The sequence below is a fragment of the Anguilla rostrata genome, chromosome 2 (assembly GCF_018555375.3).
Source record: "Anguilla rostrata isolate EN2019 chromosome 2, ASM1855537v3, whole genome shotgun sequence".
In the NCBI taxonomy this organism is placed as follows: domain Eukaryota; kingdom Metazoa; phylum Chordata; class Actinopteri; order Anguilliformes; family Anguillidae; genus Anguilla; species Anguilla rostrata.
The window spans coordinates 40,299,666-40,311,638 of NC_057934.1; the positions used below are offsets into that span (position 1 = coordinate 40,299,666).

The 11,973-nt window shown below is 39.4% G+C and overlaps 1 protein-coding gene across 2 annotated transcripts; it reads right to left on the bottom strand.

Annotated features, from left to right (window-relative positions):
- Nucleotides 1–1,120: 1,120 nt before the first annotated feature.
- Nucleotides 1,121–11,188, bottom strand: LOC135248023 (fibroblast growth factor 21-like). 2 transcript variants are annotated; one of them, XM_064322116.1, is made up of 5 exons: nt 10,994–11,188; nt 10,103–10,164; nt 3,961–4,038; nt 3,229–3,332; nt 1,121–2,922 (listed from the first exon to the last, which is right to left on the bottom strand). In XM_064322116.1, the coding sequence occupies exons 1-5, from the start codon at nt 11,017–11,019 to the stop codon at nt 2,617–2,619; spliced, it is 576 nt and encodes a 191-aa protein (XP_064178186.1). In that variant the 5' UTR covers nt 11,020–11,188; the 3' UTR covers nt 1,121–2,616. The 2 variants fall into 2 exon arrangements, with proteins under 2 accessions (XP_064178186.1, XP_064178185.1); XM_064322115.1 differs by lacking the exons at nt 10,103–10,164; nt 10,994–11,188 and adding an exon at nt 4,211–4,367.
- Nucleotides 11,189–11,973: the final 785 nt, after the last annotated feature.

Here is an 11,973-nt window from a genome sequence, read left to right on the forward strand (position 1 = left end):
CGTAACTGCATCAATGAAATAGAGCTTAAATGAAGAATACTGTATATGCACTTAAATAGCCTGGTCAACTCATCAGAGACGGGTAAACTGCACAATCCATAAAGAGGTTTTCATACTACAAATAAAAAGAAAATAGACAGATAATTAGTCAATACTTCAGATACAAACTGAACAACTGACCATGTCTTCCTCTTCTATCTTGATGACATCACTTGCCTGAGAAGTCTTTTTTTGAGGTGCCGCAAATCCACATGTGGCAACTGTATCTCCTGGCCGGATATAACACATACGAAAAAAACTGTCAGTTGATATGGCCTTGATGTAGTGGCATTAAAGGGAAAGAAAGCTTCAGTTCTGACTGGCCATGGTGAAATCAAACCTCCACCACTCTTGTTTATATATTCCTCTTAAACCAATAATTTTTTCAGCCTCTAGTCACAAAATTTCCTTGATTGAGTTTAACTGCCTTAAGTGTCATGGCCAAGGGTTATCATGAGAGTTTGACAATTGTGTTTTGACTGTGAAAATAGTGCCCTGAACTGTTACATACCTTTAAGGATTTCACATAATAACTGAATGAACCCAAAGATAGAAAAACCTTTGAGGGTGAAATTAAAATGGTCAAGGTTTCCAGTACAAGTAATGTGGATAACATTCTGAGCTCTATGGTTTGATACTCGGGGAATAACCAACCTTAAGAGCTGCTAGAGAGTTACAAATAATATATTAACATCTCTAGTTTCTGCATAATCATCAGTAGGACTTTTTGTCCCCAAGGAAGCTCTACGCTCTCACAAGTACAGCACAAACGTTTTATGGGGCTGTACAGATATGGGAATTAGTCAAAATTCAAAATGCAATTAATTACATTCCAGGCACTTAGCAGACACTCTTATCCAGACCGACATACACAGCTTTTGCCTTTTAACAGAATATTAATTTATACAGCTGGATATACTATATGGAGGCAAGATGCAAGATGCAAGAGCAGTGTCCTATCTAGAAATTGAACCTGAGATTGAATCGACTAGGCTGAATGGGAAGTTTCTTAAGCATTATACAACACTGTTAAGGAAGTGGAACACATGAAAATCACTGAAGTACTGGAAAACAAGCAACACACTATTTAGTAATTTATTTAGTCATGTCCCATGCTGTTCCAGAAAGGTACATGTACAGCAACCTTGCAGCCTCTATACCTATAGTCATGAGGAAGCATAGCAGACCACAGATTTAGAAGAAAAAACAAATCTTAATGACTTGCAATTCAGAAATAAGATAAAATGTTTGTTGTCCAGGTGAGTTAGACTGACATTTTTCTGTCACTCATGTATTTACCTGATTTAGTGGCTTATTGTTATAGAGCTATTGATTACCATCTTTTGCTTCATGCTATGTGATATAAATAGCTTGACTTGTTATTGAACTTGAAACCGGTGGTCTTGAAAACTAGATTGCTAGCATTACAAAAATGACCAAAACAACTTTCATAAAAAGGAAGAAATATTGTTATTTTCTAGTGTAGCATGAACAAAGTCAAGCAAGTAGATATGAATGCAAACAAAATAATGAATCTGTTTTGGTAATATAGACTTACAAGTGGTCATGTTCATTGCTAGCCATGAAAACACTATTCAGCCTTCAGTCCTCAAGATGGGGCAATTATTGCCTTCATATAACAATAATAATAATACTAATAATAATAATAATAATAATAACAACAACAATAATAATAATAATAATAATAATAATAATAATAATAATAATACTTTATTTATATAAGAATAAGAACTTTACTGCTAAAATTAATTTGATAAAATTGTGCATATATATATGTGCATTTTCATTCATTTATTTGACCCATCATTACTTAGGTAAATTACCACAAAGGGCGTAGATTTGATTTTTAACACTGGTGGGAACATACTTGATCATTGTCCTACAAGCTACAAACACCTGCATTTGGCTATGATAACTTCACGAAAAGAAAATTTGTTAAAAATGTATTAACTACAAAATCAACAAAATCAAATGTTGGAAAATATCATTATATGGTTATTGTAAATTAAATTAAAAAGGACAGACTTAAAAGTAAAAAATTAACAACAGAATAACTCAAATTATTATTATTATTTAAAATGTCATCCATTCAAATATGGCTCACAATCTCTTAATTTAAATAAGATTAAATAAGTAATATGAAAACATGACACAATAACACAAATACTGCAATGCTAAGAGTGATAAATGTTAAATATAAAAATATTTAACATAATAAATTAGGATATAAAATAACTGCAGCTCAAATAACAAGAGATCCGAGAACATACCACAGAATATTACGCCTTAAAGTCCTCTGCTTGGCAAACTCACAGCCCCACAACTGCAAGAGCAGAAGGTTCTTGAGCAAAAATCTGCAATATTTACAATTCAAGATAAACTAAGACACACTGGACTCGCAGTATGTTTCTGAATTACCTCAACAACCATATCCTTTAACGATACAAATCTTAGCTAGTAGCACAAACGGGTTGCTACATCATCACATTTTCTTTTTCAGGAAAATACATTTCTGGTAAACAGATAAGGGCATGCAATGACCCTCGGATCTGTGCCTCATTCCATACTGTGGAATCCCGGACTACGCACAGAGACCTGGAGACCCATTCCGAAGGGATCCTCAGAGTCAATATCCAGATGCTGTTGCTCTGGCTTTGCATTTTCGTTCTGTCTTGCTTCTTTCTCCTTCCCCGAAGACAGCAGATTTCTCAGAGGTTGAAACTGGGAGAAAGGAGGGAATTGTTTATCCCGAAGCAGCTTCGGTGCCAGCGACACAGGAAATCCATGATGCTTGGACAAGAAACGAGTGTATCCATCCAGCAGCGACTCGTTGAAGGTGCAGTCTGCCTCCATGTACAATCTCTGATGAATTAAAGACATTATTTCAGATTTATGCTGATGATGGCTTCCAGCATGCATATTAATGGTACTATTTCCAGTAGGAAACTAACAGATGTAACCACATTGCAAGATGTAAATCAATGTTTATTAGATTTTTAGCACTGTGTTGTGCTGCTTCAAATGTAAACTACGCCTGTCAATATTCATTCCATTTCAACAAAAAATCACAGGAGAGCAGTATACTGTTGTTGCAATTATACAATTATGCCCCAGTTCAAAACCACATACAAAAACTGGGATGTGAACACAAAAGGTTTCATGTCTCACCTCTCCCCTCAGACGTCCAGTTCTGTCCACACACAGGTAAAGAGATGACAATACTCCCCTAATGACCGTTTCACCAGCTCGCACAGACCTCAGCTCCAGCACACCTGGGATGTATTACAATATATTGCATTACATTTATTTAGCAGACACTTTCATCCAAAGCGACTTACAAAAGTGCATATCATGGTCATTGGACAACTACAAAACACAGGTTTGATGAGGTACAATACACATTTTGTACAGTTATTTATAGCCAAGAACACAGTTTAGCTCACACAGTGAACATTATTCTGACCTAACTCATGTCAAGTCAAACTAGGGGGAAGAACAAGCTACAACATTAGGACAAAAATACTAATGATAAAAAGTGCTGGAATGGGGGTACATGTAACATGAGTGCCATGAAAGGGGGGATTTTAAGTGATGCATACACTACTCAGTGAATACAGCGTCACAGAATCACTCAGAACCTATTGAGGTTAATCTCATAAAAATTGTGATTAATACTCAACACACCCGAGGAATAAGTAATACAGAGCAACTATCAATTTTGATAAAAAAAGGAAGAAAGCTTCGATTTATGATAGCCTATAAGAGCCTTGACATACCCCCACATACCTGACTAATCAATACTGTCTGAAAACGAAACACGGATCAGCAATAACACGACTAGTCAGCAGCTATGATTTGCTTAAAATATCTGTCTGTCTGTGTATACTAAAACAGACTCACTGTTTGCAGTTTGTTCTGGGGTCCCCCTCACTGTGCCATCAGTGCCCATCTCCAGGAACAGACCTTGTCTTTTATTCTCTGAATCAAAAGAGCAAAGATTACTTAAAACATACAAAAATATATAATGATGTTACATACTAACCTATAAGTCATACTCCTACTGTTATTGCTACAATATTGCTACTTTTGGTTGTACTTCTGAAAAGCAGAACATAACATTAAACACTATTAATATGAATTAAGAAAATACCTGTGTAAAGATGCCGCTCTCTGACTTGATCATTGAAAGAGAGCAGAGGGTTGGAGTCGGGGAGATAAAATGTGTCAGAGTTGGGAAGGAGGAGCAGGAGGAGGAGAGAAACAGAGATATAAGAGATGTAAGAGGACATTGAGCAAAGGAGAGAGGCAAGAAATGTGCAGGAAAATAAGTTGAATTGGAAAAAGGCCAGAGAAGGAGTAAAAACTAATTAAAAAAAAAAAAAAATATATATATATATATATATATAAATGAATGAATGAATTAATTAATTATTAATTGTAAAAAAAGATACAAGAATCTTGATAAAAATCCAATGATTTCACTAATTCCTCATGCGTGGGTTTAAGGTATATTGAGTACAAAAATACATAATATGAAAATATCAAAATGTAAAAAAAATAAAAAAACTTGAGTGAACATGAAATAATTTAGCTAAGTTATAAATAAATAAATAGATAAATAAGTAATTAAATAATTAAATTTAATCCACTGTATCTGGACAAGTTGAATCTGTAGTTCTTAAAACACACTGTCGTGATCGAGGTCCTTATATAGAGAAGTTGTTTGACTGGGGAGTGTGACTCACAAAAGAAGACGGGTGAGTAATTCAAATCAAGGGAAAACGAAAACTAGGAAAGTAAACATTGTGAACATTAAATAGAAATGATGAAATCGGATGCGTACTTCTGTCCATTTTAGGATATCCTTTCCTCTTCTTTGATATTTTTAATTTATTGCTGTTATCCTTTTCACCATGAGATGAATAAATAAACAGTTTAAAGCCAGTGAAACCCACGTCACTCTTGCCTGATAAGAGTAGATGGTTTTGGGGGCAAAATTCAAGGGCCACAGTTAGCGATTAACAAAACTTGGGTTCATCTCAGTGACAGAAGTATTTAAATCTACCATCAGATGCCACCTCCATCCAAATAGACTTTTTGGAAGTATTGCCAGAAAAAAAGCCTCTATTCAAAAAGCTGACAGAAAAAAAAATATTCTAATGAGATCCAGCTTACAGCTATTGGTAATTTATTTCATAGGCACAGATTTAAGTATGGACAGTAGGGGCATATCCCAACCAACTTTTACAATCCAAATAGACGCAAAGACACACCATCACCCTTGTAAGATCCACAGATGGCACAGTACAAGGATGAACAGCAAATCCTCCAACATTTTAACACGCTCCTCAATCAGCAAAACCCCTCAGATCTCTCTGTCATTGGTGAATTCCCAAACCTCCCACCAGTGCAGGAGCTTGATGTCCTGCCTGGATTCACTGAGGTCCCTGCAGCTGTACAGTGCCTCAAAAATGATAAGACTGCTGGTCCAGATGGAATCCCTGCTTAAGCTCTAAAGAAAGGTGGGTTCCTTCTAACAAAGAACTTACACCAACTCATCAAAGCAACATGGGCCCAGGAAATTGTTCCTGAAACCTGGAAGGATGTATTCATCATTGTTATTCACACTGGCCATGACATTCCACCTGACACATTACAGAAAATATTCTCCCAAAATTCAGAAAAGTTTGAACCATCAGCGACATGATTTTTGTCGCAAGACAGGCCCAGAAAAATGCTAGAGAATAAAACTAGGACCTGAAAAATTGCTTTCATAGACCCAACAAAAGCATTTGACAGAGTACTGCCAGGTACTCTGGAGCATTCTTGCAAAGTATGGGGTACCAGCCAAGTTCCTGAACATTCTGAAATAGTTATATGATGGCACGCAGGCTTGTGTTCCCATCAGTGGACAAAAATCTCCACCCTTCCTTATACAGAACCAGTGGTGTGTACTGGTGCTGATCATTTTCAACCTATCCAGGCAGCAGTAACTCGGCTTGCTCAGAAATACGTCTGCGGTAATGATGGGGTCCAGCTTCAGTTTTGCCTTGATGGCAATCTTCTCGACATTTGCGGCCTTCAAGCCTTTACCAAAATGTTAATCACCCATGTACACAAGCTTCAATACACTGATGATCGTACCCTTCTAGTTCATAGCCCTCCTGCAATGCAGCATGCACTGTGCCCAGTATCTACAGGTTACAGAGCGACTAGCCTTCAAATAAGAAACATAAATCGTTGTTCAGATTCAGAACACCCCCCACCCCCACATGTACTCACCCAGCTTTTAGCATTCATGGCGCCGCCTTAAAGGTGGTTCAGCGGTTCTGCTACCTCAGAAGTATCTTAACACCAAACTGCCTAATCAATGACAATATCCAAGCCCCTCCCCTTCCTACGGTAGAGAAGGTTTCAACAAAGGTAGCAGTTCACCAAGCGGTCTGAGTATCGACCCTACTATATGTTACGTTACTGCTATACTGATGTCACATACCTTGACTGGAAGCATTTAACATCAAGTATCTCTAGTGCATCCTAGGGGTCATCTGGAAGGACCAAATATCACACACAGGCATCCTCAAACCCACACAGACATCCAGTGTAGAAGCAATCCTGCTAAGATGGTAACTCTGCTGGATGCCATCTCCCAAGGCAGATTCCATACCAGCAATACTGGAGGTCAAAAGCAGCGGTACAAGGACCATCTGAAAGAGACCCTGAAGAGGGGACCTCAAGGCAACAACCATGGTCCCTCAAACATGGAGCACAACCATTAACGCCATGGTCAACCACTTCAAATCCAATCGCACGTCCCAAAGAGTTGTACAACGGCATCACCTGACTCGGCGGTAGGACATATGGGTCAAGGATCAGGCTTCAAAACTACATCCAATGGTACCGCCATCAGCAGCAGTAGCCTCAACTCCCCACAAATCACTCCATAACATAAATTGTGTTATACATAAAACTCAATACTCAAGTCAAGTGCTGCCAAAAAAAAATAAAACAAAAAAACACCAACGACTGTCATCCTAGCAATGTAAACATGCAGCCTGACGATGCTGGTGCACGGATGTCTTTTGACATCACACACAATTTACAATTGTTACATGCTGGAATCATGACTTTACCCAATTCCCAAAAGTTTCATAGAGGAATTTTGCAAAAACAGCTGCAGATAAGTGCTTTTAAACAGAACATCCAAACAGACATTCTCACATTTCTTGGCGCTGACACACAGTAGCATAAACATTGCCCACAGTATTGAGCAATTGAAATGTACACAAACACTATTTATGAAAACAGATCCCTTGATCCAGTAGATCTGACTAAAACCCCAGTGTGGTGCTGCATAAGTTTATAAAAGGTATATTAACAGAATCCAGCCCAATGACTGAAGTGTCAGTTATGGCTATGTTTGAATTTTTCAAAGGTTCAAAACTTGGGGCGGATGCCCCCAGCAGGCAAGACCAGTGTACTGCATCTGAACGAATGAGCGTGCTCATGCTGGGCCTACCGACGTCTCCCACACAGAACGTTCATCTCACCTACAGAGTGTGCTGCGCTCACCTGGAAGTATAGCAGGCATTACACTGTGAAAGCCAGACCAGAATCTGAGCACTGATGCGTAGCAAAAAATATCAAAATTCCCAGATGCAAAAATAAGTATATAATTTGTGTAAGTGAACAATAAGACTATGTTCACTTTTTTTTAATAAAACTGTTTATTTTAAAAATGCGTATCATTGCTTTGTATAGTCAATTCATTTTTAGTTCAACAGTATTACTAAATTCTGTATTACTAATGTGTTAGGAATAGGTTGAGTGTAACAAATCAACTTTATGTATATCACTTGTGTGTGTGTGTGTGTGTGTGTGTGAATGAGGTTAACAAAATTTCACAGATATCATTCGAGGGAAGACAGGCAGTTTAACAAGAGGACTTGCAGGCATCCAGTCAATTTGTATTTCTCTCTGGTGTCTTGAGATCCACACAATGACATCTGTTCTGCTTGTATTTCCTCCCATGCCCCTGGCACGCCTGGGTGATGACGTCTTTTTAGCCATCTGCTTCCCTCTGTCCCTCGGCCCCTCTTCTCCACCTCTTCACTTCCATTGAATTTGCTGCAGATTTAGGTTATGTCACTATTATGTTGATGGTGTGTTTTTCCATATGTGCTTTTGTCACTTTTGTATGTGTGCGTGTGTGTGTCTCTATGTGTGTGTGTGTGTGTGTGTGTCTGTGTGATTTTATTTAGTTTCCTTTGCTGTTAACTCTATTGGGACCTAGTTCATAATATTTGGATTTTACTGTCATATTCAAAGCTCTCTCAGAGCATGTTGCATGAAGGGATCTCACGCCTGAGGTATTTGTCAGTGTGATGGCTCTCACCTCTTTTACTCCCTTCATCCCAAGCTCACTCTTTCCACTCATCTTCCTCAGTTTAACTGCCACAATCTCTGTCCCTCTCCTGTCAGCACAGTCTCACCCTCTCACTGTCTCTTGACAGTGAGGGAGTGTTAAGATCTGAGTGGGAAAGACTGACACAAAAGCCTCAAAAGCTACATTTCCCCAACGGCCTCCAGTTCAGGCTTTCCCTTTTACCTTCCTATCAAATCTCCCATTTCGTCACTCCCTGTACTTTTTTCTCTTTTGTAAATTCTCACACTCTCCCTCCTAATCCCTTTATTTCCCTGAATATTTGGCTACATATTCCTTTGCACTCACATAGTTGTTGGGGGCAGGAAGGGTGTAGTACCCCAGTTCTTTCCCGTAGAAAGGCTGAAGGCGTATGGGCTCGGGGGAGCAGGAGTGATGGTTGAGCGGAAAAGGCCGGGGTGAATGTGAGCATTTAAGAGGGTTGAATATATACAATTTGTGGACCAAAGGGGACGGCTGTAATTCATCGTGCCGAGAGGTTCCCATCAAGCTAGGCCAGCATGCCCAAGACAGGAAGTCCACAAATGCAGCCCCAAAGGAGTCACCTACTACACTGACCAAAACTACACACAAACTGATCTGATTGCTCTAACTGTATAACAAATAATATAATAACAGTTTTAATAACATAATTAACAGGTTTTATAACATAAGGTATGTGTCACTCCCCTAGATTCAATCAAACCCACTGATCTACTTTAAAGACATGTTCTATCAAAAAAGACTTTTAAAAAAAAATCATGCCCATCCTTCATTGTACTTGTGTCTAGAAGCTGTGGAGGTAAAAGCACTAGAAGCTGGGGAAAAGAACGCTCATAATGAGCCTTCTTTGCCAACATACAGAAGTGAATTTGGTAGAAGGTCTAACGATAAAGATATATGATGCATAGTGCAAATAAATTCATAAAACTGAACATGGCTGAATGTTCAAATAAGATTTTTTTTTACAAACAAAACTTTCTAAAAAAACATTTTTGGCTCAATATAATTACATGTACTGTAATGGGGGAAGCCAGTTAGTGCAGCTGGGGCTCATCAACACTGTTTATATTCTATTTGTTCTATTTTTGACAAATTGACCCGCAACAACTGCCCAATTTTTATTGCCTGAACAAATCCAGGGAAATCCTTTCAAATTTGTTTTGAACCTTGTGAGTGAACACAGTACATAAACAGCCACAGTGAACACTTAGCAGGGTTTACAAGCTGAAGCTTATGTATACTGACAGTGTTTTGAAAATAGCAGAAATGGGGCAGTCATGAGATGTGTCATTCCATTTGTCAACATGAAGAAATGGATGTACGCAAACTGTATGCAAAACAGAGCAAAAAAGATGAAACAACTGATTACAGAGATGCCGAAAAGAAAGCGAACAATAACAGACACATAAGGGAGCAGAGGGGCGAAAGATGGGCTTGTGGGCAGACAGAAAGCAGCCAGAAATGGCCCAGGCCTGGAAGACACCAGAGTAGCAAATGAAAGTGTTTTTCCTGGTGACAGCAAAAAAAGACAAAGGGCAAGATGATCCTACCATGGACGAGGAGCCCGACCATGACAGTGACCATGTCCATGCCCAACTGCCATACCACTGTACATACCAAGGTCCCCAATGGCAGCAATCTTCACACACATCAGAGAGTTCATGCCCACTGGGCAGTACCTGAGATAGAAAGCTGGGATAAGGATGAAGGGAGCTACAGTGGTGATCTATATATTACCATGGAGTAGGGGATAGAGCATGTTCTACCACACAGAAAGAGGTACTGAATATGTGTTACAAGATTCAATAAATATCCTTCAGGATTTAATGTTCTTGCTGGTAGTGTCCTTCCCTCCTTTATTCTAGCATTGCTCCTGTTAATAGTGGTGACAACATTAGCGTTGATGGATGGCCCTTCTGTTTTGTGCCTTGGATTTGCAGTCGGTATGCGAAGGAAATACCAGTAGCGTCTAAAAGCAGACAATCACTTTGTCACTTTGTGACAGCTCCACCCCGTCTTCTGACGGGTTTCTCCACTTGCTCTCTGACACATGACTTCGGGGAAATCATGTCTGGTTATTCTTCTCCAGCAAAAAGTTTAATCTCAGCATCTGTCAGCCGAAAGATTCTTTCCCATGCTTTCCTCCGTTTATGTTATCCAGATCCAGCTTCTTCTGAGCGCTTCCCAAAAATGGTCTTGTCGCCGGTTCCTCTTTCCCACAATTTCTCCCCATTGTACCCAACACATACATTTTAGTACTGTTTGTAACCATTGATGTGTGGCATCCATAGTCTCATCATCTTGCCTTTGCATCTAATACCATAATACAATATTTTATATAAACAATGTTAACACTGTAATCTACCTCACCGCAAGCAAATTATATCCAACCCTTTTAGTCACCTTGAACGAGTTTTAAGCTTTGGAAATAAGGGCAGTTTAAACATTGAAAAACTGGAGCTGCAGACAGAGCCTACACATGCTGACAGGGTGAAAGGCAATACTCACCACATGTTCATGAAAACCAGTTTCATAATAATTTCTCTGAGGATGTTGAAGAGCGCAGATGCAAGCTTTCCCCTCTCACCCTTTCCCAAGCAGATAGCAAAGGTAATGAAAAACCCTGTTAACCTTGGGAAAAACCAAGCAACATTGGTTAGGAGGCTCAAGTTTTTACATTTCTACAAGGGTATGTGTGCAGCATTCCGCCGGAGAAGCAGATTGGTCTCAGCTGCGATGGCTGGTGGAGAAAGCACACGCACCTGGGTTGCGTTAACTAATCAACCCCGGTGCTTAAAGGTATGTTCCTCACCACCCAGAACACATCTTTATTTAGTTTTTGTTTGTTGGCACACAACAAGATGAAGAATGAAACCGGTCAACTAAACTGCTCAAGTCTGAAGAGTCAAACTAATTGACGTAGTCTCTAATGCACTTGAAGCAAACAGTTATATTAATAGCATTGCAATGGGTACAATAGTACTGGTTTTGTTTCTCTATTTACCCAGTAAAACTTTGTCTAGTTATCTCTACTCATGGCATGTCATATCAGTGCTATATTGATGACACAACTCTTTTACTCATTTTCTCCCTCGGACAACCAGAGTTCAGGCACGTATCTCTGCAAGCCTGGCTGACACTGCAGCCTGGCTGTCCTCCCACCACATGAAGCTTAACCTGGGGAAGACAGAACTCCTGTGCCTACTGGCAAAGGGTTACTTGTGTATTGAATCTTCAATAACTGTTGATGACTATTCAAAGTTTCCTGTCCACTCAGTTCAGAATCTTGGTATGGCCCTAGATGTCCTGCTGAGCTTCTCTGAAGACATTTTGACAACCACCTGTAATACAGATTCTCCCTTCACAACATCGGCAGAGTTCACCCCTTCTTTACCCAAACAGCTACCCAGACACTTGTACAAGTCCTTGCAATAACTTGTCTGGACTACCGCAATGCCTTGCTGGCTGGCCTACTGGCCTTTGCCACC